At 37.8% G+C, this 26,061-nt stretch overlaps 3 protein-coding genes and 1 pseudogene across 8 annotated transcripts; all 4 read left to right on the top strand.

Annotated features, from left to right (window-relative positions):
* The first annotated feature begins 439 nt into the window (after nucleotides 1-439).
* Nucleotides 440-3,010, top strand: LOC131321408 (large ribosomal subunit protein eL15z). Of its 3 annotated transcripts, XM_058352400.1 has the most exons (5): nucleotides 469-545; nucleotides 581-613; nucleotides 1,106-1,272; nucleotides 1,934-2,131; nucleotides 2,579-3,010. In XM_058352400.1, the coding sequence occupies exons 2-5, from the start codon at nucleotides 610-612 to the stop codon at nucleotides 2,822-2,824; spliced, it is 615 nt and encodes a 204-aa protein (XP_058208383.1). In that variant the 5' UTR covers nucleotides 469-545; nucleotides 581-609; the 3' UTR covers nucleotides 2,825-3,010. The 3 variants fall into 3 exon arrangements, with proteins under 3 accessions (XP_058208382.1, XP_058208383.1, XP_058208384.1); XM_058352399.1 differs by having other exon boundaries at nucleotides 440-613; XM_058352401.1 differs by having other exon boundaries at nucleotides 531-613; nucleotides 1,109-1,272.
* A 1,695-nt stretch (nucleotides 3,011-4,705) lies between these two features.
* On the top strand, nucleotides 4,706-15,752 carry LOC131319256 (uncharacterized). 4 transcript variants are annotated; one of them, XM_058349433.1, is made up of 16 exons: nucleotides 4,706-4,873; nucleotides 4,991-5,070; nucleotides 6,208-6,302; nucleotides 6,946-7,106; nucleotides 7,445-7,596; nucleotides 7,819-7,937; nucleotides 8,953-9,116; nucleotides 9,292-9,366; nucleotides 10,817-10,888; nucleotides 12,175-12,312; nucleotides 13,267-13,422; nucleotides 14,405-14,457; nucleotides 14,607-14,785; nucleotides 14,885-14,979; nucleotides 15,081-15,233; nucleotides 15,396-15,752. In XM_058349433.1, the coding sequence occupies exons 1-14, from the start codon at nucleotides 4,816-4,818 to the stop codon at nucleotides 14,943-14,945; spliced, it is 1,563 nt and encodes a 520-aa protein (XP_058205416.1). In that variant the 5' UTR covers nucleotides 4,706-4,815; the 3' UTR covers nucleotides 14,946-14,979; nucleotides 15,081-15,233; nucleotides 15,396-15,752. The 4 variants fall into 4 exon arrangements, with proteins under 4 accessions (XP_058205416.1, XP_058205414.1, XP_058205413.1 ...); XM_058349431.1 differs by having other exon boundaries at nucleotides 4,712-4,873; nucleotides 6,130-6,302; nucleotides 15,081-15,290; XM_058349430.1 differs by having other exon boundaries at nucleotides 4,712-4,873; nucleotides 6,130-6,302.
* LOC131321541 (U2 spliceosomal RNA) lies at nucleotides 15,238-15,348 on the top strand (annotated as a pseudogene).
* Nucleotides 15,753-17,105: 1,353 nt separating the features above from the next.
* Nucleotides 17,106-17,921, top strand: LOC131321290 (probable CCR4-associated factor 1 homolog 11). Its single transcript, XM_058352287.1, has one exon. The coding sequence runs from the start codon at nucleotides 17,106-17,108 to the stop codon at nucleotides 17,919-17,921; it is 816 nt and encodes a 271-aa protein (XP_058208270.1).
* Nucleotides 17,922-26,061: the final 8,140 nt, after the last annotated feature.

A 26,061-nucleotide genomic window follows, 5' to 3' on the forward strand; every position in this document is an offset into this window, starting at 1 on the left:
GGGGGTTGCCCAGGGATGTGTGCCAGGTAGAATCATTGTGGACGTCACGGTATGTTTCATTACTAATAGCAAAATTGTAGTTGAAATCCTAATAAGAAATTTATAAGGGAAGGAGCGAGAGAGTATAAATCAAAATGAAAATATTTTGAATACTTTTTCTAAAAACATATATATATTTTTTACTTATTTACCTCCAAAATTGTTTGAAAACCCAAGGAAAAATGACGGCTAAAAACGTATTTTGATAATTAATATCCGATTAGGACATTTTCAGTATTAACAAATATTCTTAGCATGTTCTTGGCGAGTATTAACTATCAATCCAAGTCCTGGGCGGTCATTTTCCCAAAATCCAATCAAATGACGGGCCCATGTTCTAAGCCCAAGACCGTACCCCCCCTGATCAAACAGCTATTGGGCCACAGCCCATTATTGGGCCAATTCCGTCTTTCGAACTAACGCGAAAACGAAGCCTTCCAAAACCCTAGTCGAGACTCCCAATATAAGCTTCCACTCCCATTGCTACGCCCTTTATCTCGGCCGTAGCAGCAGCAGCAGCAGCAGCAGCAGCAGGGGGCGTGCTCCGCAAACTCAACAACTGCAGCAACAATGGGTACCTATTTCTCCATCTCCTTCTAACCCTAGACTCGATTTCCTGTCAATTATTCCGCATCAACGATGTTTTGTACGCGTAGATAGCTTTTTATGATCATCCCTCATTTCCTCCCTTTGTAATTTGACGCGAATCCCAACCCTTTCGTGTGGGTTTTGCTCATGTGATGATCTTTTGATGTCTCATTTCCGTTCAAAGAGCTTTTGTTTTTCATTGATGGGTACCTTAGTGTGATATAATTAAGGGATTTTGCTAGGATTTGTTTCGTACTACGTTAATGATGATTTTTTATACTTTGATTCCTAACGAGGGTTTTATTTTGGTTCTGATTAAGGGAATTAGTATCAAGGATTAGACACAAACAGGCAATCAGTTATCAGTGATTAGACACAAAGCATGTAAAGGAAGATGTAGGGTTCTAGATTCTGGGTTTCTGATTTATGATATTTGAATACGTTGTTTGACTTGTTTCTACACGGGAATTAATTATAGGAGCTTACACTTATGTTTCGGAGCTCTGGAGGAAGAAGCAGTCCGATGTGATGAGGTTCTTGCTGAGGGTGAGGTGCTGGGAGTATCGCCAGCTTCCTTCCATTGTCCGTGTCACGCACCCTACTCGACCTGATAAAGCTCGCCGGTTGGGTTACAAGGCCAAGCAGGTATATTGTACGATTCTGATGTTTGCTTCTGCTATTGATGCTCTCTGTTTTATCTTTCCTCAACATTTTGTAGTATCTCGTTCATACTTCATAGCATGGAATGTGACGGAATGGTGTTGCATATCTGGGTTTAGATTAAAGTTTGATATGACCAAAAAGAGTTGAGGTTCCATTGCGTGTACGTATTATGTGAAGTTGGCTGTTATTTATTCTGGGCCACTCATTTTTACTGAATGTGTAATGATTGTACCATCTCTTGCATTCTCCACCCAGATGCACTGCAGTCAGTGGTGGAAGCATGAATCTTGATGTAGGGTCATCAAATCACATGTATTCATAAATTAATAACAAAAATATCAGCATTATATAATAACATAATAACCTAAGATATGGTAGAAATAATGGGATGATTGGAAGTTGTGCAGGGATCTGGACCCCCGCTTGCACCCCCGGACTGCAGTCCATGCTATTGCTCGCATTCTCTGATAAAAAGTGTTTAATCATCAACTGATATTTTTGCTCTCATTTTTCTCCAAATGTTGTTTTGGAAATAATGAGTTGCATTTCATAGATACTGCATCACTGTTGAAGTTTCCTCAGTGTTCAAACATTTTTCCTGCTGGTTGTTTTTGTGTGTGGGACTTATGTGATGATTTCCCAGGGTTATGTGATCTATCGTGTCCGTGTAAGACGTGGTGGACGGAAGAGACCAGTACCCAAGGGTATTGTGTATGGTAAGCCCACAAACCAGGGAGTTACTCAGCTGAAATTCCAGCGCAGCAAGCGCTCTGTTGCAGAGGAACGTGCTGGCCGGAAGCTAGGTGGTCTCAAGGTTCTGAACTCGTATTGGCTCAATGAGGTTGGTATCAAAAGAATTACGTTGCTTTCGACCCACTTTACACCTCACTTTATGTTATCTATCCCTGCTTTGCTTTTTATTTTTGCTCATCTTTTAGAGCCGAAGGACTTCTGGTGTGTACCCCCTTTCTGGACTTGGGTGTTCCTTGTTTTTGTTTTTCTGAGCCCTTTAATGAGAAGTACTTCTACTAGAGAAGAAGCAAATGAATGGAATGACTAGAAAATTGACTGTTTAACGTGATAGACCATTGGAAAAGGGGGAATATGTTAAGATTGAAGATCTAGACTTTGTTTATCTTACTATGATTTTTCGAGGCATATGTCTGTCCTTGTCTTAGAGAACATGGACAGTTTTGTCATGCTCGTATCTTTGACCCCTGTGTTTAGTTGTACAGATTGTTTAGAAGTTGGCATTTATTGATTGATTTGTTGACTTCTATTCTTACAGGATTCTACTTACAAGTACTTCGAGGTAATTTTGGTTGATGCTGCCCACAATGCCATCCGCAATGACCCAAGGATCAACTGGATCTGCAACCCGGTTCATAAGCACAGGGAGCTTCGAGGACTCACATCAGCTGGGAAGGAAAACAGGGGTCTCCGCGGAAAGGGACACTTGCACCACAAGCAAAGACCGTCAAGAAGGGCTACCTGGAAGAGGAACAACACACTCTCCCTCCGTCGCTACCGTTAATTTGTGCCGTGTTCTTGGTATTATCATATCCTTGTTCTGGGCCTTTTGTCGTCAGGCTCTTTTTTTTTTTCTTGCTTTGAGACTAAAAGTTTTGGATTGTCTTAGTTGAACGCGGTTGCTTTGTGTTGGGTAAACCAAGGATTTTATTCTCTATTTGGGATGTTTAATCATATGACTCCTTTTTCATTTGTGTTATTGAGTTGGAAGATGCTTGAAATACTGTCGGTTTAAATGCCTCCATCTTTGCGTTTCTTCATCCATTCTTGCTGCAGATGAACCGATATTTTCTGAAGGATTCCTTCAAAACTTGTTGGTTCTTTTCAGCTGAAACAACTGTCGGCTGAAGGATTGCCTTAAAACTTTCTTTGTTGATTTCATTATGTTAGCCGATGTTATCCGATCTGGTACTGGATTACATAGACTTGGGAAAGGCAGGATATCCCGATTTCGTGAAATCCGTTCAGCGCCCTGCTTTTTACGCCATTGGATGCCATTTACCGCTCCCTTGCTCCGTCATGAAAAATGATTGAACGCAGAGCTGATGGATAGCTGTTTGGGTACTCGAGTCCAGCTCCTGTCCAACCTTCAAATGCATTGGAGAATTGAGGGTGCAATTCTTCCGGCTCACGTCTGGGATCGTACATTTTGTTAGCTCATTGAGAGCACTATGTTCTCTTTTGGCCTCTAGAACCAAACCCGGATTTCAATTAATTAACTCTTTAATTATTACTCCTATTTATTTATTTTTTTATTTTTCTTCATTCATTACTCTAAAAATCTCTCAAAACTCAAACCTCATTTTGTAAGGAAAATGATATTGGCACTCTAAAAATTGATGCATGCACTCCAAAATCAGTGTAATTCCAAAGCCATTTTCTTTTGTTTTTGGAATGCCTGCATCAATTTTTGGAGTTCCAATATCATTTCCCTTTTGTAAATGTGATTTTATATGATTAGTTGGATAACGTCCTTAAAAATCAGCTGGTAGGATAACAATTTATATGATTTTGAAACACATTTATCTTGCAAAAAATAATATTGCAACAATGGTTCAAAATCCGTTGTATCCGTTTTTTTGCAATAGAATTGTATTCTGAAATCATACCAAACTATATGCTATCAACTTGATTTTTTACATACTTAATTTTCTCGATGAGTTCAAAAAAAACATTCCAAATCTTGGGACTACTAGAGGGTTTTCCCGGTCGTCAACTATAGGGCCAATGATTTGGCGGGGGTACGTGCAAGTTGACCCGGACGTCCGGTTATAAAAAAAAATGATCTCGATCTTAAAGTGGACCGAGGAAAAACCATTTTTGGACTAAAATTGTACAAAGGATCGGAGAGGAAGAGGACACTGGGTCCTCCGTCCTCGGATGGTCCATCTATGCTTGAAAAAGAAAAGTGCTCCAACCGTGCTGCTGCCGGAAACATGCTCTCTAAATAAAATACAATTAAAATCATTTTAAGTGAAATATTTTTGTAATCTTTATTTTATGCTGATCAAAAAAATAATAATCTTTATTTTATAGAAAATGGGATCCAAGATAATTCATTTAATAATTCTAACCTTCTGTTGTATAAACTTTGATGTGTAATTTGTCCATGCAAATATTCTGTTTAAAACAAATATATTTCATTTCGATAGATAATAAGGGTATTCAATTAACTTAATTTTCTACTTAACACTGATGTAGATCTTGGTTTTTAATTTAACAAGTTAAATCATTATATAGAGACTTCATTTTGTACTATCAGATATGAGAAAAATCATTACTACTTGAGATTCTTGCTTCTTTACAATAAATAAATAAATAAATATATAAAAATCATTGCTTAACTGAACCAGTCGTGTTGGTTAAAATAACTGGCGAACACAAGGCTCTTTGTCCGGCTAGCCGTTTTGCCTCACAGGGCTAGTTCTGTTTCAGCCCCTTCTCTCTCTCTCTCTCTCCTCTTCTGTTTCCAAGACTTTCTCAGAGCGATCGGACATGGCGATTGACGGCGATCGCACGACTAATTTCTCTCGCACTTTCAAGTACTTATTCGGTTAGTTAATGTCTCTACGCGTTCTAGATTTTAACAATCTCTCTCTCTCTCTCTCTAAAGCGATATCCCAGTCTAAACGTATAGTTGTATTGATATGTTGTTCTGCATTGACAACAGCTACGCAGTTCTTGTCAAGGGGAATCCCGTTCATATTCAATTCATGGATCATCAGACACCTCACTGAAAAAGACTACGCGGTAACCATTTTTATTCGGAATTCCTCATAACTTCGTTTACTAATTCACTTGCTTGTGGCTATCGACAAGCTCAGATAATTCCACTTACCGGTGGTTATTAGGTGAATATCTCAGCTACTATAGGTGATACTGTTTATATTTTTTATTTTTGTTTTACGCTCAGCTTACGCACACTTCGACTAATTCCCTTCCGGTCCAGTCAAAGAAGGCAATCCACGCCAGGACTAGAAATTTACAAAGAAATTACTTTCTTGTGGCCTAACCCAAGAATCGAACCTTCGTCAATTGTGTGGGGAGCAAACCCACCAATTAATTGGACTAACACTTTGGGCTAGGGGATAGCATTGTTCTGTGTTCGTTAACCTTTTTTAGGTTTCTGAAAATTTGTTTTAAAAGGGTTTGGATTTTATGTTAGAGCAGCTTTACTTAACATAGAATGCTGGCATGATCTCTTTTTATTTCGCTGTTAACACGTTTATCTTTAGAGATTTTGAACGAAAAGTTAGGAAAGTTTACTTCTGATATGTCTGTAATTGCATATGTACCTCTTTGAATTACTTTGGTGATCACTCAGACTCTGCAGCAGCAAGGATCATCCTCCTTTGGAATGATTCTCTGTTAGATGTTCAGATCCTAAGTTCTCATGACCAAGCTAATCACAAGCAGCTTAGCATCATATTTGTGGTTTCACTAATATATATATGGTGCAAATAGTGGGCACGGGCATTCGCTGGTATTCAAGAAAAACTAGGGAAGTTGTTCTAATTAGCCTAAACTTTTTCTGCACCAACAGACAATGAATTAAAATTTGTCCAAAAGCTTGTACTGCCTAACGAGTGATTGAATGCTAAGGAACGCCTGCAGGGCAGCTGTTAGGATTTGTGTTCAATGCTTTTCATTTATTCCAATTCTTTTTAATTTGACATTTCAGAACCAAATTTTAATTGCTTAATCTATAAGTCTTATTTAAAGTCCATTATTTTAAAAAGATCCAACTGGACTATCTGAAAACAGAATGTAAGATGGAGAACCCGGAAGTTTATTTCTCTTCATTTGTAGGCTGTCGATTTTCTAGGAATTTCTGGGGTAGTGAGCTTCCATCAATCCGGGCTTATGTTTCTTTCCTTTCCTATGCAGCTTTACGCTGTACAATTCCATCTGTTTGTCACCTGTATCTTGTTCCTCAGTCGTGAAGGTTTTCGGCGAGCATGCATGAGAGCAGACATTAAATGGTACTTCCTCGTGCTTCAATTGAGACAATTAGCCGTTTCAGTTGACTGGTGTGTTTTAGCACTACCTGTTCTTTGTCCTGAGCTGTAACTTTTGCTGTATCTTGCTTCGTATAAGTTATGAGTTGAATGGCTTTTAATTTGCTTGGTGGCGTGAATGAAAACATTTTGATTTAACATGAGATTCTGAAGACTCTTGCTGTCAGATCAATTGGTTGATATATAAACTCGAGGCTATATGAATGTACACGAAGTTTGAGCATGATATGGTTAGGGTGAGGGTAAGGGTAAGGGTAAGGGTAAGGGAGGGAGCAGGTGAAGAAATTTCGGTGGTTTCCCGTCAATTTATTTTTCCTATGTTGCATGTACTCTCTAAAATGTTGGAGTTACAGGCCCAAGATTTTTAGTTAGACATTAACTTAGGAAGCATATTTAAAGATTCAAGTTAGTGCAAATTTGCTATTAAGATATGAATATTATGCAGTGCCCCTGTGTCCTTGACACGAGAATTTGGTGAAACCCATCCATACCAGAATCCACGTAATTTAGCTTTTTTGTTGTTTGATTTCTAAACTTTTCTTATCCTCCACAATTTTACTTCATGTACAAAGTGGTAAAATTATTATTTCTTTGTATCTCGTGGCAGTGATGATGGTTCAGCAGGAGTAAATGTGTCAAAACTTTTGAAGGTAGCCTGGATGACAGTGCCGTTTGGAATACTTATTACAGTTGTAGCATGCATACTTGTCTTCTGGTGGCAAGAACTAAGTTATTCTAATCCATATGGGCAAGCTATCTTGATTAATGGTAAGCAGCAAGTTTTTGATGCTGCATCATGCAGTTGGTAGGTTACGCAATTAGAGATCTTTCCTTGTGTCTTACAAATTCAGCTCCAAACTTAATAGTGAATTCTCCTGGTAAAGTCTCTCTTTCAACTTGAAACCATTAGTTTGTTTCTCTGTTTTCCTGTGTATTCTGTGTGGAGACCTACATTTGGGAAGAAAGACAAATGTGGTTTGCAGCAATTTCATTGTTTGATGAGCCATGTTGTGGTGGTCTTAGGAATAGTGTTTAGCATGAAATGAATGCTCTCATTTGTGTCTTCAAAAGTTTGATATCTGGGATTGGTTTCCTTTGTTTTTCAGGTCTTGCATGTATTTTGGAGCTATTGGCCGAACCCTTGTACATTCTTTCTCAGAATTTGCTGTTTCTCAGACTGCGCTTGGTAGTTGAAAGTGCAGCTACTCTTTCGCGTTGTATGACAACCTACATCCTCATTGTTACGCAACCTGACATGGTAAAGTTTAATTGGATGATGTGACGACCTTTATTGCTCGTGTTTCAGTGGTTTTTCATGTATTATAGAATAGAATCAGAAGCTAGTTTAGGAACCTGTCTGCTTTAAGGACTTTTTCAAATTCTTGCTGATATGTAGCTTTTCACTGTTTATTTCTGCTAAGTTTCAATCATTACTTGAATACTTGGCTTCTAATATCAGTCTCTCGATGTTAACCTGCAGGAGAAAGGGATTGTCTTTGCAGTATCACAAGCTGCGTATGGAGCTTGCTTGTTCTTTTGTTATTGGGGCTACTTTCTTCTTTTTCGTGTTATTAAGAGTTCTGATCTTCTGCCTTTCAGGTATAGATTTCTTTCTTGTAATCTTTTTCCCCTGCGGCAGATGTTCTTTAATCATATCAATCAGGGAAGAGAATGCTGTAGGTGATAGTGAAATGAAAATTGAGCAAAATAGTCCTGTTTCTGCGAAGTCACATTGCCATGGATGTCTTGACTAAGTTTTTGACTAGAAAGGAAAATTGGGTGATGCCTATTAGTTGCTATAAGGATGAGTTGAAATAGTAGCATCATACATCATGATACGGATACTCTTTTACCGGACCATTCAAGTGTGTATTTTTATCAAAGCCAAACACCCTTCTTAGTTCCTAGGCTCCTAGCATTCTCCTTACCAAGAAGAAATCGACAAAAGAAGAAGACAATGGGGGAAGGGGGGAGGGAGAGACCTGCCTACTGTTACCCTTGAGTCTCATCTTTGTCATCCATCTGTAATGTTCAACTTATTCCTTATACTCATTCTAATTGCGCTTAACAGTAACTTTCCTCTAGTCGCATCATACAACATCATCCACTTAAAGCATAGCCACCTCTCTGGTATTGACTTTATGCGTAGCCTTGCTTGTTGAGACTTGTTAGTTTATAACTTATTATTAGATAATGTATGTCATAGATTTAGCCTTTTAAATAGTATTACTTCATATTACTGTGCCCCCTTATGTATGCATAATGTGCCAGATAGCGTGCAGCACGTATTATTTATCATGTGTGAAAAGAGGTTATCTTTGGGTTGGTTTAGGTTGCCATATGTCTCAAACCAAGCTTCCGATCAGGTATTCTCAACCATGCTAGATGATGGCTCTGGCTTGGGATGCATCTGGGTCAATTGATTCGTGTTTGAGTACTATTTTTCTATCGCTTATTAATCCTGGTTTTCTCTTATTATGTTTTTGGAGCTTTTGATCTACTTTTATGCCAAAAAGTTCCCACTTTCGTTTTCTAAATTGTTTTGACATAATGTGATTTTCTGTATCCCTTTTAGTTCATCAAGGAGATAATTTAATTACATGTGCTTCTACAGGGTAGGATCCATCATGAATTATGATAGGCAGCTCTCGGACATGTGCATGTTGTTTACTCTTCAATCCTTCCGAAAGTTGATCCTTCAAGAAGGAGAAAAGTTTGTCCTTGTATGGTTTGATACAACATATAACCAAGCTGTGTATGGACTTGTTGACAAATTAGGTAATTGAGGTCCAAATATCCTGTCCTAGTTTTTCTGATTTTCTGCTCACAAGTAGCAAAATTGATTCCAATGTAGAGCTATTTCGATTAAAGGAAAAGATCTGTTAGTATTGATCTGCATTCTCCTGCTGATTTTTTCTGACCATGTTGAAACACATCATCTTTTACATTTCAGGGAGCCTAGTGGTGAGGTTGATTTTTCTTCCCTTTGAAGAAAGTTCGTATGCTACATTTGCAAAGTCCGCAACAGGTTTATTTCTTATTCTTTCTGTTTGTTCCCAGGGAATTTGTGTTTAGATTTCATCCTTACTTAGTTTTACTAGATTTTCTTCTCTATTTGAGCTTTCTATCATGTCATTCATATAGCCTTTTTTTATTCTTATTGGATAGGTCCGTAAGATCTGTTTTCGAATTTTCAAACACATTTGTTCTTCTTATTCTGGGTTTTGGGATGGCAACCTAACTAGGTGGTCTACACTCCAAAGCATTAGAAAGCATGTGAATATAAAGAGAGGGGGCTGATTCTGCTGCCCCTTATTGCTTCGTTATCCTCCTGTGTACCCACTCTGTTTGAGGCTGTAGGTGCATGTTTTCACCACTGCAAGGTGATAATAGTACGTGGCCCTTGGCTCCACGTGGACCTCAGCCTCACCTCCGAAGGATTTATCTCCGGGATCTCATGTCAAGGATCTCATATATCACCACCTCTAAAGCAAAATCCACCAATTGAGATCTGTGACTTAATCTCCAATTGGCACTTACTCAAGGACAACCAAGGCTGAGGCAGGGCCTAGGACCCCACTCGGGATCACGCAAGGACTTGTGGCTTGGAGGCTAATAGAGCTTTTTCCAAGGCCCGTGTTATCTGTAGAAGCACGCCCAGCATTGCACCAGAGACAGAAGGTGCACAAGGATGACACCAATCTCCTAATCACCTTTGATATTGTCGATGACGTCCCTTGATGCCGTTGTTGTACGAGGGAGATCAGGGAGATCCCCCAACGTCCCTTGCATCATTAGAGACATAGGGCATCCTTTGACTTCCCTTGGTACGGGGGGCATTGGTCAAGGGAAATTCCTCCAGGTTGTCAAACCAATGGGAAAGTGCCATCTGTCTGACATGACCTTGTCCACATGGCTTGGCTCACCACATCTCTCAGCTTTTATTGGTCACCTAGCCATGCACTTGTCATGATTATAAAACAAGTGGAATTTAACCTTCTTTTGACTTATTGTTGGACACAAGTATTCTATTCCATTATTTCTTTTTATGCTCATAATATACCATTTAAGTTAGTTATTTAAAAAGTTACCAAAAAAAAGTTAGTTATTTAAGTTTCCTATATAAAATTTCATCATCTTCCATGAATTAGCAGAACACTGTGGTAATGGAACCTAAGAAATAAGTGGCACTGTGGCAGTTACTGCATCTGGGCTATTTATTTTATCTTGTTTAATTTATTCTCACATTTTATTAAACTTGTTTAAATATTTTATTAAGTTGATTCTCGTTTTATTTTTTGAGGTGCTGTCTAAACTCAGTCACCAGCAAAAAAAAATGTCAAATGTTAATGTCTGTCTTGCAAGGCTAAAGAAACCTTCTCAGATCTTAACTTTGTCGAGTAAAAGCTAGGTTTGATGACTACATAATGTTAGTATTTTGTCCATCATAGCAGTAAAACTTTAATTTTTTTTGGCAGCGGAAGATGCACGTAAAAGCTGGAAGTTGGGAAGTTCTCTAACAGATGCTCTGAAGCTCGTTTTGTTGATTGGTAAGGTTTATAGTTTCTTATTTTTGTTCTAATATTTCAACTTCTTAGTTGGTCTCTACTATTTAGCACAGTTGCGCTGCTTGCGCAGCCCCTAGTATTAGTTTTGCCTGGTCAATATGTATTAAGCACTAAAACAAGGAGTTTGGCATTTTAGAATTATCATTAGCATGGCTCATATACTAGAAAGCATTTTCTAGGTTACTTGACTTATACAGCTATGCACAATCATATACAAATTCAATGTAGGCCCCATGGCGGAGGCCATAAAAGGGTCTATGACAACATCCGTGCTGGGCATGACCAAACTTTTCTCTTATTTTTAAATTGTCATGTTACTTGTTGGATGATAAGATTTGCACCTGGGGTTGGAATAGTTGAAATTTTTACTGTAGTGTGGTGAACAACACTTGCAGCCCTCATTTCTTTGTCTTCCCTCTCTGTCGTCACTTTCCTTCTCTGTTCAGCAACTTATTGAGGATTCTGTTGATAGGGCTTTTGCTTTTCTTTTTCATTAGTAGGGAATAATATTGATTAGATGAGTACAAATAGAGGAGCCACGACCCCTTTGTTCATTATATTTTCATCATATCCATGTTACTGCAGAAAAGTATCCCAAATTATCTCCCAAATATTGCTTCTCAATCTGAGCTTTGAGCGCTTCCCACTTTCTCCCTCAAATAAACTACTATAGACAAAGAGGAGCAGTGTTCTTAACTTTGCCTTTTTTTGTTGTACAAACTTCCCATCCTATGCAACTAGCCGTCATCTCAAGCCTGCAATTTTCTAAAATCCCATGCCACCCGGGTAGGGTCTTAATATGAGAGGGTCATTCTGAAAATAGTCTCTGTCTATTGCCCTGTATTAGCTCAAAGCTTGAAATGAATGTGGAAGGTTGAGGTAGTATCAATGAGAGGCCTGATGGAGAGTTTGGAATGGGATGTGAAAAAGCACGAAGGGCAATTGCTGCTAGTTTGATGCGGTGCTGGAATAATGTGAGGGGAAGGGGTACAAGTTGTGGACCAGAATGGAGCATAATGGGGAACAGATTCAGTTAGTTCAAGGCTTTAGTGAGCTATAATTTTTTAGTGTTATAGAAACCAATTCTTTTTCCTAGGTGTATGCATACACTTTTGGTTTTCTTTTTCCCTTTGAGTTGGTGACTTGGTGTCATTCTTGACTTCAAATGACAAAATCCGTCTTGTTGAGTGAATGTCTTTTGAATTCTGTAATTTCCGTCTCTGCTTCTTACTTTTCTTGGTTTTCAGAATATACGTGATGTCTTGTAGGGCTTGTAGTCATGGCATTTGGCCCAAGCTATTCTTACGCTCTCATCAGATTGTTGTATGGTCAGAAATGGAGTGATGGAGAAGCATCAAGCGTCCTCCGATATTACTGCATTTATGTCATTGTTTTGGCCATGAATGGTAAATGATTTACATAGTTTTGTCTAATTCATGCCTACATACAAATTGTCTGAACTTCATATAACGAAGCCATCATGTAGCTTTGTGTTTGTCATTTCGTTTTTCAGCATTTGTCTCTTGAGGGTTGAGTTTTATGTACTGATGGGAAACACACATGCTCTTCCACAATTTGCTTAGCACCACCAGTTGTGATTATGCCATATTAGCACCCACCTCCAGTGCTTTAATCTCCCATGTGATCGTTCTTGAAAAGGCAGTGGCCCTTTACATGGCCACTTTGTGATGTATATTAAACTGAGATATAGGATATAGCTTAGCATGTCAACTTTGGATTTATTTTCATGGTTTGGAATCAAAAACTTGTCATTGCTGGTCAAGAAGGTTAAGAGTCGACAGCCTTGATATCAGGAAGGAATTTTCAGACTCCTGAGAAACTTTGCATTGGTCTATTATGCTTTAACTTAACACGCAGAGGTAGAAATAAAACATGTATAGTTCCTCCTCTTAAAATCACAGGATGGACTTCCCACTGAAGTGACTGTAGGAAAGTATTGAATTAAAGGGTGTCCTTTTAAGAAATACAAATATCACCTGACCTTGCTTTGAATCTTTGATGATGGGTCTTTCATTGGTTAACAGTGATGTTGGGTGATTGTATTTTCTTTGCCATAAGTAACTTAATTAAACCATGTAATTTCTGTTTGAATGCCCAAATATGACACTTTTCTTCATGAAACACTTCAATTCATTAAGTTTCGGACATCAAGCAAGCCCTAATTATGCAATGGCATGTCAAAGCTGATGACCAAGTGGTTACTATCCATCTACTGAAGTTTGGAGATCTTTAACTATAACCTTTGTGTAGAGTTGATTTCTTTGGTAGATTTCGTGTTGGGTGGTGACAAATGTGAATGTTTAGAAACTTAAATTCTATCCCATTGATTCCTGAATCAGGAACCTCTGAAGCATTTCTGCATGCAGTTGCAACGGAGAACCAACTCAAGCGATCAAATGACTCCTTACTTGTATTCTCAGTTATCTATCTTGCGCTGAATGTGTTACTAATACAATCGGCTGGTGCAGTTGGTTTAATTGTTGCAAATTCCTTGAGTATCCTTTTTATTTTTCAACTCTAAACTTTGGCTTGATAACAGCTAATATTTCATTTCCTTCTTGGAATTGTTGGTCTTTTTGCAGTTTGCTCAATGTGAGCTCTACATTGAGCATCATTGTATTTTTTATTTTTTCTTACTGTGGAATTTTTATTTAACATTGCAAGGATGCCATGCAACTCCTTTTTACTATGTTCGTGCATACACATACCTCGTAGCATTGTAGGTTTGGCGCAACTATTTATAGGTTTTAGAAGTTGGGCAATAACTTGTACAGGATACTCTCTCTGTGGTCATATATTATCTGAGGAAGCGAACACCTATAAATGCAACGAATAATTGGTGCGGTGGGCTCCTTCAAGTAATTCTTCTTATAGTGAAGAAATATATTATCTGTAAGCTAAGATCTCAACCCCGACTCCAGGAGTCCCGTTGTGGATCTAGAGGGCTTTCCTATACCGTCTTCTAGCAAAAAAATATTTTATAGAGGGTCATAATTAATTGGACTTGAAATATGGTGGGTTGGTTAATACTATTGTTTCGCGGTGCCTTCGATGTGTTTGGATTGCAAATTGTTTTCTTTCAGTTTCTTTCGTCTGTTGAGTTGCCGTAACAAAGCTTCCTCCTTTGATATGGTCTTGTTGCTTTTGGACATCATAGAAATTCGTACATACTATTTAGTAGTCTCAAACTTCCAAGTAACATGCACAATGTCGAACTAATCCACTAGTTTTAGAAAAGTCAATATATAAGGCAACTCCTGTCAACATAGGGATGTTTTGCTCCATGTACGCTACATAACATCGCTCATTCGCGTGGGGTTTGTGTGTGTGTGTGTGTGTTGCTTTGTGGGCGTGTAGTTTGGTGAGTGAAGTAGGGTAGTCCCATTCTGGCAGTCTCATTCTGTTTAGTATGCTTTAGACAATGATGTTAATCACTGAGATCAAATTTGGTAGTCTGCATTCTTAACTCCAATGAAGATATGATTTTGAGAATTATTTACTCAGCAGTATTCATCAAGCATTATTTTAAGGTATGTCTTTTGCTAGTGCAATTTATTTGAACTTCCCTGCTATGATAGCTAAATAATTGCTGTAATCCTCTGGTGCATTTTCCACATGCTTGATAGTGCTACTCTGAATATCTTATATAGACTTGGTTTCTTGGTTTACCTTTCCACAGGATTCTGCCTCATTTTCCTTTCGCAGCTGCTTGCCATCAGGTTGGGCAGTTCTGATGTTTTCTGGCATAACCACTCTCGTTTCTGAGAAATTATTTCTGGATCATCAGAACTTCTGGCCATCATTTCTCCTTCATCTCTCTGTTGGATTAACCTGCTTCTGTATATCATCTGTTGTAATGTAAGTATAAGGAGCAATTTTATATGGCATTCTTTGTCGTAGTTTGAAATTGCAAGTACATTTATGACAGCAATCTTCTTTTGTTTTTTGTAATAACAGTTATCACCGTGAGAGGGCTTTTATAAACAAAGTTGTACGCTTCCGCGACCATGTTGACTGAGAAGGACATACAACTTTTTCCTTAATCCGCTGAGGTGGGGACACAGCCATTGCGATACTTTCTATAGTTTTCTAGCTCTTTGTTTCACTTGGGATAGGTAATAAAGATTAACATGACAAGCCTTTTTTAATGCAGCTTTGTGCAAAAGAAAATTGTTGTTGCAGCTTGCAGAGACACGTACATGAGAAATGGTGATAGGGTAATTTTGATTCTAGCGCTGATCCGTTGTCACTTTACTCTAATGCTTTGAAGCTTGAATGAGATGTTGAGGAGCATGTACCTAAGCAGGTTTATACCTTTCCCGGCCTTTTGGCTAAGATCAAGTGTAGTTTCTGTTCTTGTCAGGTTTAGCAATTTATGTTCTTTTGAAACATGAGCTTGATTTTTCAATTTCCGAGTCATTCCTCCTTTTTTTTTTTTTTTTGACTATCTACTTAAATCTTTTTCCAGATCAGGGATTCAGGAGAACCTTACAGGAAAACTTGTGGGAAGAAAATTCGAATCACGTCAATGGGATGTTCCAAAGTTTCTGTTTATCCTTTTTCTGGATCAATCAAGACAAATCTGTATATTGCAACCGTAGCAGGTTAATTTGGGTATAGGCGGAAAGGACGTGCAACTCCCAAGGCCGTGTTTGGATCATGGGCGTGTGGAGGAATTCATCGAGGTAAAGCAAATTTGTAGGTTTTTTTTTACTTCGTTATCAAATGAGATTCCTTCACCATTCTTTTTCCTTTTAAATTACTGTGCCAGAATTAAAGTCAAGTCCAAACATGATTAACTTAAGGTCATCTAGTTTGCTTACCATTATCGTGTTCTGTTGGTACGAAAATTTCAAGGATGAGAAAGTAGAAGATACGATTTTTTTAAATTTTTTTTCCGATGGTCAAGGGAGTGTCTAGGCTTAGCTTACAGGCACCTCGACTAATCTCCTCCCCGGTCCGGTTAAATGCAAGTCATCCACGCCTTGACTAGGGGATTCACAAGAAATTACTTTTTTGCGGCCTAACCTCAAGAATTGAACTGTGGTCAATTGTGTAGAAAGCAAACCCACCGAAGAAAAAAAAATGAAGTCTGCATGTTTGGTGTTCACTGATGAGACAAGGGAAGTGGGAAAATCTTTATTCCATTTTTACCAATTATTTCAACCAAACAATGGATTTGGCAGAAGACTAGGAAAGCAACACCACCACAAGCACCACACCGCTGTCTCCACCATAACCAACTCTGTTTTTTCACTGCCATTTTACTCCATCACCTGTAGAACCACAAGCACTTTTTCCACAGATATTGTTCTTGCTGTGCAGTCCCTTTCTTTCTTTTCGAATTTGAATTTTTTGAATAAAATTTGTGTTCTTTTCTCACCAAGTAATCGCAAATTGAAAATCAAGTTCCGTTTTTCTTTAAATATGTGGGTTAACCTCGACGGGCCCCTTTTTTGGAGCAAATTTGGGAGCAAAAATGGCCGGTTTGGTCACTTGGTCCTTGGGCAGGCCCTGGACTCACGTTTATGGTTGAAAAGAAGGATTCGATTATCCAACTTGAAAAAACCAAAAATCTCGTGTTCAGTGTTGATTAAGATGTCTCGATGGAAATAGAGCCAAATTACGTAATGGGATTTCATATCACCGATCGCCTTCGTCTTAATAATATTTCACTTAAAGATGTCACCAAGAAATTCCTACGTGTATAATTTTGTTGATGTACCATGAAAAATAAATCAGTGAAGATTAATTGCCAGTAATTAGAGTTAGCGATCCCATCGGGCAAAAAAAATCCAGAAACTAGAGGTATTCGCGAGGAAAAGAAGTTAATTTCGATATCAAACTTGCTTCAAAAGTATGATAGAAATTAAAAACTTGCTCCACAAGTTAGATCCCTATTCCAGTTCAAGTTATACTTGGTTTCGACAGCCTTTCATATGCTGCGGGGATGAAATCATCCACTAGTTGAGTAAAAAAACCTCGGACGATTAGGAAAGCAAGTACACAAATCCGAATATGATTCTGAGATTATAAATCCATACGATTACCGAAACCCCGCGCGAGTCTAATCAGAATAGGTATGGGATTGATAATAAGCTATAAAATCATCCCTACTCACATAATCATCTACAAATTCCGTCCTTTCGCATATTCATCTGCAACATAGAGAGAAACCATGTATTTGCTGAAGAAACCCGTAATGATTCGAGAGGTATGGGCTAGAAACCTAGCAGATGAATTGTTTTTGATTGATCACATTCTTCCCCGCTACCCATATATTGCCATGGATACCGAATTCCCGGGTACAATCTATTCCCCGGCGATTGAGAAACACCAACTTTCTCGGCTCTCTCCTGACCAAAACTACTCCGTCATGAAGGCAAACGTCGATGCCCTCAGGCTCATTCAACTAGGCCTCACACTCTCCGACTCTGGTGGGAATCTCCCTGGAACCCATTGCTCCTACGTTTGGGAATTCAATTTCCGGGATTTCAACATGGATGTCGATTCCCACAACCCGGATTCCATCGCTCTGCTGAAACAACAAGGAATCGATTTTCAGAGGAACATGAAATACGGCATTGACTCAGCGAAATTCGGGCGTCTGCTTCTGGGTTCAAGAATCCTTTCACCGATGGTACATTGGATCACCTTCCACGGCGCCTACGATTTTGGATTTCTGCTCAAGATTTTGACAGGGAGAAGGTTGCCAGAGGACCTCAGCATGTTCATGGGATTGGTGAATACCTACTTTGGCGGGGCTGTGTACGACATGAAACACATGATGAAGAACTGTGATGGATTGTACGGTGGGCTGGAGAGGGTGGCCAAAACCCTAGGAGTCGATCGTGTGGCTGGAAAGAGTCATCAAGCTGGTTCAGATAGTTTACTCATAATGCAGACATTGGTGAAACTAATAGCTGCCTACTTTGGTGGAAAAGGGGGGAAACAAGCTATTGAGTTTCGCTCCGCGTTGTATGGACTGAATTAAGGTGAAAGAGTAAGCTTCCGTCTTTCTTTTTTTTGGGTGTCATAGGTACGTAGCCTATCAAAACGTTGCATATATTGCAGTCATAAAAAAGGAAGACGGATGTTAGGTAGTTAGGTTACTATAAGGAGTCGAAGATTGTCAATTAGGTCAAATCCTTCCAGATAAAATGAAAAAAAGAGAAAAAAAGAAAAGAAAAGAAAAAGGGGTCAAACCATTGACCATAGAGCTAGATGCCCAGGGTCAAGTACAGTATTTCTCTTCATTCTTCAATCTACAATTTTCGATAGGAATGACTATTATGGATAGAATGTTGGAATTATTCTTCAGTAATTTTGTTGAAGAGATTGCTATCAGTTTGGAATTATTATTGAAGCGATACTCGATATGTTTCATTATTATTCTGGATATTGTGATTTTTCTTTTCATATGTACTAGTAGTAGTATTATTATTCATGAATTTGGTAAACATTTCAATTATGGTTCTGTAATCGTAGTTAATTGATACAAAATTATTCCACCGTTTTAATAAGAGATATGAGGGATTTTATACGTGAGAGAGATACTCCAGTATATAGCGAAATAAAAGGGAATGGTCTACCCTTTACCAAAAAAATCAAAAAACAAAAAGGGAATGGTCTAGCGATGTAAACCGTTCAATTTCCAAAAATAAAAATATACTAGTATGTGTTTCCACTTTTGGGGTGGATTTTTCCGGGGCTAAGGGACAACACCCTCCGGCCCGTCCATTTCGGCAATGGACGGTTCAGATTTCATCTCAGCCGAATAGATCTCAGTTGTCTATCTATGCATTGCCGAGATGAAGTCTGAGCCGTCCATTGCTGAAATTGGACAGCCCGGCATGCTGTTCCTCCCTAAGGGACAACACGGTCCCCGGGAAAATCGGTCTTTATTTTCAATTACCAAGATCAAATTAAAAAAAAAAATTGGGAAAATTGAACAAAGGTTCGATCGATTTTTCCATTACTAGGGTCGTTTAAAAAGAACAACGAGTACTAGTAAATCCCTGATCAATCCGCATCGTATGAATTGGGTTTGGTTTTTGTATTAGTTTCCGGCTCTAAGAAATCAATACATTTTGACTATGGTTCGATTCTCGAATTTATCTTGAAAGAGCTTGATACAATTGAACGGGCCATTCTGTTTTTTTGCTTGTCTTTTTATTTACGTATTTGTGACGACATGCTTAATGGAAAAATCAAAAAAAACCTTTTGAAAAAAAAAAAAAAAAAAACCACCATCCTCTTATGGGGCGCAAAAAGTCTACACACACAACTTTAAAATACTGTACAATTCCGGACACAATTATGTTCGGAATCATTCGATGCGTATGGACCTATGTGCATCAAACGGTTCTAGACACGTACAATTGTGTTTGGAGTTGTGTTTTCAACGTTTGTCGGCGTGCGTAGCATTCCTCTCTGTGGGTGTCCTCCAATGTGTCACCAATAAGTGATTCAACAACAGGTGCATTTGGTAATCATAAGCTTTGAAAGCATGGGTAACGAAAAACTGGATAAAGAAAATGGAAAGGCAAAAGACTTATGATTAGAGATGTAGACTCTATTGGATTTCTCTAGACAAGTATCCGATAAAAACAAGAACAAAAAAGTTGGAAGAATTGCATCTTCTACAACAACATCATGATGGGTTTGAGTTTTTGCTTCAAAGGTTGGACTGCTTAACGGATTGGTGCATGTTGCGCTCCTCCTTTGCTTCAAATTCAAGAAATCTTCGAGTGCGGTAAAACGCGTAGGGAAGTGCTTAATAATTACTAGTTGTATTCTTGATTTACGACGTTGTTCGCGCATAATTGTCGGTCGATCTGTTAGTCTAACGCGGTTCTCTTTATTCTTGTATCTTGAAAGCTAGGCTCAAATATGCTCCGCTGCTCTTGAATACAACTTATCGAAAGAGCTAGCATCATGGAGCAATAATGAAAACTGTTACTATTTAATTGCTTCCAAATTAAGTTGTGTCACACATGAGAAATTGTATGTCTATCAAATTTATCAAGGGAAGTTATAGCCAGAGCCTTATGTGTTGAATTAACTGCAGATTTCACATTTTAAAAGGTGCCTCCTCCTTACAAGAAATTAAACCCATTGTGATAGCCTCTATTTTGTGGAAGTGTGTTTTACTTTTTATAGAGAAGTAGGAGGTGCTTAGTTTTTTTTTCCCTCCAAATATTGTATACATCAACGGAGGTTAGCGGGGTATTAGTAGATTAGTCCACAAGGATTTCAGAGGCTATCCATATCTCTGAATTCCAAAAGCCCACGACGGGGCTCGAACCCTGGCATTCGACATGAGAAGGACCAGGAAATACCAACTGGACTAGAGCCCATTGGCTAAGAGGTGCTTAGTTGGGGAGGTTAGAGTAGTAATGAAGCATCATGCACATTTTCTATTCTAGTGAGCCAGCCATTAGGCCTAAAAAATAGAACCCACTCTCAAAAACTAATTTACGTGACCTACACGAGGCCCCTTTTGGGATTCTAATATTGACCAAGATTTCTTCCACTGTCCACTATCTAAATACTCCCTCCGTCCAAATTGTTTGCCCCTTTTGAGAAGCCGTGCATTTTACATGCAAGAAATAATGTATAAGAAGGAAATTTTTTACACTAATTTAAAGATCTCATCGAGAAGAAAAAATTGATGCCAATTTTTTTTTCAAAAACAATTCTCATAAACACTCTTTCTTTTTTTTTAAACATTTCTTAGAGCCTAGTGACTCTAACAAACCATTTACTATGAGATTTAAAATATTTAAATCTAGGGTTTGGAAGTTTAGATGTGATCTCCAGGAACTTTGACCGTTGCAATAGAGTAGTAATTAGAATGAACTTTGGTAATACTAAAATAGAATGAAGTTCTTATTAAGTGGGAAAAAACTAAATAACCGCGTGAACGAATCATGAATATAAGCTGATACTGTGCCCCCAACTGTCATGATCGTTTAACTCCGAGGAGGTTGGTCAAGTGGGCATGAAGAAATAAAGTATTTGTCATTCATGAGGTCGTATATCCAAATTCTATGAAGGCCGAACATTCTAAAACTTCGGGCCATTTTGGAGGGTTTGCAAGGTCGTTAACTTTAGAACTCCGGAATTGGTGGTGTGTGGAAGCTGGCCCGAACATTCTATTATAAAAAAAAAACCCTATCATGATCGTTTAACATTAAAGGTGGGTGGAACCGTGGAAGTCTTTTTTAAAACCTGATGATAAACTCCCCTCTAATTTAGTTTCTATTCCTTTTTATTCATTCTACTTTAGAAGGTCTAAATCATTTGCTTGTCCATTTTTAATAAAATCTTCACATACTCTCAAAACAAGCTAGTGGAGGTGGATTAATTTTCCCTCTCATGTCACATTAAAGCAACTTTATTTCGCAAACACCAAAATGATAGAACATGACATGTAATGATGAAATGGGGCCATTTTTGGAAATCCTATGTCACAAATGTTAATTGTTAGGATAGGAAAAGGATAAAATAAGTATATCCCCCTCCCCTCTTGCGAGAAAACCTTCTAATGAATTTGCTAATTTAGAACAAAACTAATCCCACCGTTCACTAGAATGTTTAATTAAATGCGAGACAAAGCCTCGTATGGATCGTATAGACTAGACCAATACAGGAGTTGATTGCACATCGGTGGAAGTCAAATCTCGTACCTAAGGAATTGATGGCTCCTGACTGTCATGTGACTATCGCTGCACCAATCCCTTATATTTTCCCCTTATATTGTGACATTACAAAATTTCCATTTCACCAATTAATTCCTATCGCATCATTTTGGCAAATAAAGGTTAAATCTCTAAATTTGAATACCTAGAACAAAAAGTTCATGCTCAAAATTTAGAGTGGAAAAATCTCACCAACCACAAAAGGGGGTAAGGGAAAAGGTTTCAAATGTGTGATAATGGTAATAGTTCATTGATCACATGGATCCCTCAATTATCTTCTACCTTTAATTCTAATCACCAACAAAGATTTGCTTAGCTGTTCATCCTTAACTTATAACCATTGAGATTATAGGAAGCTTCATCGATCCTTAATTATACGGTAAAAAAGGAAATAAGCATCCAATTCTTTACGGATTATGACTATCTTCTTCAATTTTAATGTCTTTGATCCAAACAAAATTGATAGAAGGATACTTTGGCTAGTTAATTACTTTAAGAAAATCAAGAACACGGCTTCATGTATGCTCAAAGAAGAAGCAACGAGAAGCCATTTTCTTAGTAATATCATTTGTGATTGCCAGTTCCTTCTTCGGGTGCTTAAGACGAAGGTGAGGCATGTGTTTCAGGAAGCCAATCGTTGCGTAGATATTCTAGCAAATTCTACATTTAATTGCAGTATAATTTGGTAGTTTCCGAGACCGAAAAAAATGAATTTTTAGGGAGTTAGATGAAGATATTAATGTGGTGAAATACCCTTATTTTCTATGAAGTGGTACCATATAATGTCATCCATAATTTTCCAAAAAAATACTTGTGTTGTCGTGGACTAGCTAGTTATAACTAGGAGTACTTGTAAGTAAAAACTTTTGACTTTCGAGGGGGTTTCTCACATGCCCATAATTCACTCTCACCTTCAAATCCTAATGATTTTGTTCTCCACTAATCCTAATGGTTATAATGTGATAGGAAAAGGCTCACTTGTGTGTGTGTGTGTGTGTGTGAGAGAGAGAGAGAGAGAGAGAGAGAGAGAGAGAGAGAGAGAGAGAGAGAGAGAGAGGCGTTTGATTGTGAAGTCAAATGGTAAGGATTACCCATTGGTTGTGCTCTGTTTGGACTGTGAAAGGTGAACAACAGTACTCCTCTTGACAAATTTATAGTGACCCTACATGGCATGGCCTCTCATCAAGCCCCGCTTCTTCTTGTTCCACGATTTCTTCATGTAATTTTTTTTTTCCCCTTTAAGATCAAGAATTTCAGTAAATATAAAATCACAGTCGTTCACAGAGAAATACAACACAGAAAATAGAGCTACGAAGTCCGTAGCTCTATACGAAAAGTGCTGATTTTCTATAATTGGAGGAGACAATAAAGACATAAGAGCCATCTCGGCCAGATAATGAGTTTGATGGACATCATTGCGATCAACCTTTTAAAATCCTGCAAAAAAGAAAGCTCGGAGATCTTCACTTTCAGGTTGCGCAACAAAAATGGTCAGCATAGTGGCACCAAAGTTGGACACCATTTGACTATCTGGCCGAACCGTTTATCGGACAGCGTGATCACCCACATGAAAGAACCATTGAAAAGCAATTAATGAAATATCATGGTATGACCATCCATTACCATGGAAACAAATATAATTCAACCGAGGCTTTACATGCAAGTTTTCAATTAAACTAATTTTTTGGGATGGGCGATTTTAATATTTGGATCTACAAAACGAATAACTGATTAGAACATTAAATAAGACCATGGAAGTCATATTTTACGTCACATGAAGGATCATTGCATTGGAGGATCCTTGCTCTTATTTTTGCTTTTATTTTTTCAACTAAACCCATAAAATTTTAGTGTTTTGCTTTGATAGAAAAGTGCAGTAATGTGTTCATTTTAATTCTTTTTTCATCGGCATGTTCATCATTTTCATTTTTCCTCATCCTCTAATGAATGTATAGGTCCACCCCTCATTTGCCTTTGGAATATCACAGCATCTTGGATCCTCCCATCGCTTCATTTTGTTCTTTCGCCCTTTTACATGGTATACCCAATATTAGCATTAAAGTAGGTGTTTTGAGACCCAAAACGAACAAGTTCGGATGCCTTTGAAACCTTCAACATTTTAAGTACGCGATTCATGAACGTTGTTCACGTTATGTGAGTGGGGGAGTAATCATCAATCATTTCAACTAAGGAACTCCGGAACCCCACACGCTTTGAGCAATTTGTTTTTAATCAAAATCAGATACTAGCTAGTTTAATAAGTGCTACGTTATTTATTGTCGTACTATGATTTTATCATTTAGCCCTTATATTTTGTCGCAGACCGTACTGGCATTGCCATCTCCGGAGGGACAGTAGCGACATTCTGTTCAAAATTGTGCAACACAATGATTAAAAATGCAACGTTCCTACATCTTAGAAATGGATCTCTATTTTTTTGTACGTGTTTCTATTACTTCCTCCTTTCCAACACATCAACATTCGGAGATCTTAAATATTGATCTATAATATGAAACTTATTATCTTATTTTATAATTGTAAAAATTTCATCTAGTAAATTTAATTGAGATCTATTAAACAAAATTCATGCTATTTTTACATTATAAAGTAAAAATATTTGAGAGCTTTTGAAATAGTAAAATTGTCTTTGTTACGGAGACGGATATAAAATTATCATGTCATATTCTTTTCTGTGGAGCTCTTATAAAAAAATTTAAAAGAGCATCATCATATTGAGATTGAGAGGGATTATTTTTGGATAAATGATTTTTGGCATTTCATTTTTTATAAATGCAGTCCAAAATTTTTCGTTTAGCGTGTTTCAGAAAACGTGCTATGTGTATCTTGAGACACTAAAAGAAAATTCTTATTCATTTATCAAAAAATTGAGTGTCGAAATCATTTTTCTTATTTTTGTCAAACTAATTTTTCGTTTCGCAATAGTATTACGAAACGAAAAAGAAGGCCACATAGAAAGAAAGCGCACACACCATCTTACTTCCTCTTCTCTTCTCAATCCCCCATCTCCAGACTTCTCTTCTCCTCCTATTTTCTCTCTAGGCCCATGGTTGTGAGATGGTTGAGACTCTCTCCTTAAGAAACTGAGACCTCTCACTCTCTCCATCATTTTTGGACTCATGAGCCAGATCTAAAGTTTTAGATCTGGTTTACTGAAACCAGTTCAGCGGCGACGGTAGTAGCGTCTGTAGTGATTTCAGCCTTCAGTCTGCGACAGGAACGAACTCAAGTTGGTGTGGAAGGTTCATATAGGAGAGTTTGCTCTGTGTCCATACTTGGCTACTCAAACCCTCCTTCACGAGTGTGATTGACGAGTTTGCCTCTGGCGTTTTGGTTCCAAAAAGCTTCTCTTTTATTTTGTTTTTTTTTGTATTTTCGAACAGATTGTGTCCGTTTTTATTGTGGAGTAATTTTTTTCTTATAAGGAGTATTTCATATCTACAACGATCTAGTTTGTCTCTTAAAAAAAGGGAAGACTACAGGCCCGCAGGTGGTCCCATGATAGGCGGATCCTGAAGCGAGTGGGTTTTCGGGTAAATTGCAGGCCTGCCGACGAGATTGGGATTCGGTGCGGCAGTGGTTAGGGAATTTCCTAGGAGCCGCCATGAAGCATTAATTAGGTACTGTACTTTTTTTGTACTCCTACTTATTTATTAAATTAAAAATAATTTATTATATGAGAATGAGAATGAGAATGATCTATCTCGTAAAATAAAACAAAAATATTTACAAAATAAAAAGCTTAAGAGAACGGGCCTTAGGCTCCGTTCCGCAATTCAATTTAAATTTTTATTTTTTAATAAGGCAATTTCAAGCTAAAAAATAATGTATTTATGAAAATAATTTTTCTACCAATATAGATTTTGTTTGATAGATTCCATTAAGCTCTTTTATACGGTGCAAACAAAAATTAAAAAATTATTTTTCATTTACATTATTTTTAAATTTAAAAATATGAAATAAATTGCTTATTTTTTAAGAAGGCTTATGGAACGGAGCGTTACTTAAACAAGTTGGGCCCAGAAACCGATAGTAATCTTTTTAATCATTTACTACAACTCACCAGTAGAGCACTTTGTATCCGATCAAAAAATAAAAATAAAAAAACCTTACTAGTAGAGCCCTTTTTTTTTTTTTTTGACAAGTAGCCATTTCATAGATGATTAAAAAGGGAAAAAAAAAAAAAAACTAGACCCATTAAAGAAACCTACCAGTAGATTATTCATTTACCAGATTTTCCATTTTTTAAAAATAAAAACTTGCCCTTGGGCACCTTTTTTATAGTAATTTTTTTTAAAGTTTCTATTTCGAGTCCGAGTAATGGTATTTGGTAGAGTGCAATTTTGTTCACCCTCTTTTAAAGAGCGTGAACAAAACTCAACTGCATTTGGTACTGTTGATGGTTTACTGTTA

This window comes from Rhododendron vialii, chromosome 3a, assembly GCF_030253575.1.
Source record: "Rhododendron vialii isolate Sample 1 chromosome 3a, ASM3025357v1".
In the NCBI taxonomy this organism is placed as follows: domain Eukaryota; kingdom Viridiplantae; phylum Streptophyta; class Magnoliopsida; order Ericales; family Ericaceae; genus Rhododendron; species Rhododendron vialii.

Excerpts from the sequence above, each read along its gene's own strand:
- LOC131321290 (XM_058352287.1), top strand. The coding sequence starts at position 17,106 with ATGTATTTGCTGAAGAAACCCGTAATGATTCGAGAGGTATGGGCTAGA.
- LOC131321408 (XM_058352399.1), top strand. Across the intron at positions 1,273-1,933 it reads TGGGTTACAAGGCCAAGCAG|GGTTATGTGATCTATCGTGT; the intron begins GTATATTGTACG and ends ATGATTTCCCAG. Across the intron at positions 2,132-2,578 it reads ACTCGTATTGGCTCAATGAG|GATTCTACTTACAAGTACTT; the intron begins GTTGGTATCAAA and ends CTATTCTTACAG.
- LOC131319256 (XM_058349431.1), top strand. The coding sequence starts at position 4,816 with ATGGCGATTGACGGCGATCGCACGACTAATTTCTCTCGCACTTTCAAG. Across the intron at positions 7,597-7,818 it reads TTGTTACGCAACCTGACATG|GAGAAAGGGATTGTCTTTGC; the intron begins GTAAAGTTTAAT and ends GTTAACCTGCAG. Across the intron at positions 13,423-14,404 it reads AATTGTTGCAAATTCCTTGA|ATATGATTTTGAGAATTATT; the intron begins GTATCCTTTTTA and ends ACTCCAATGAAG.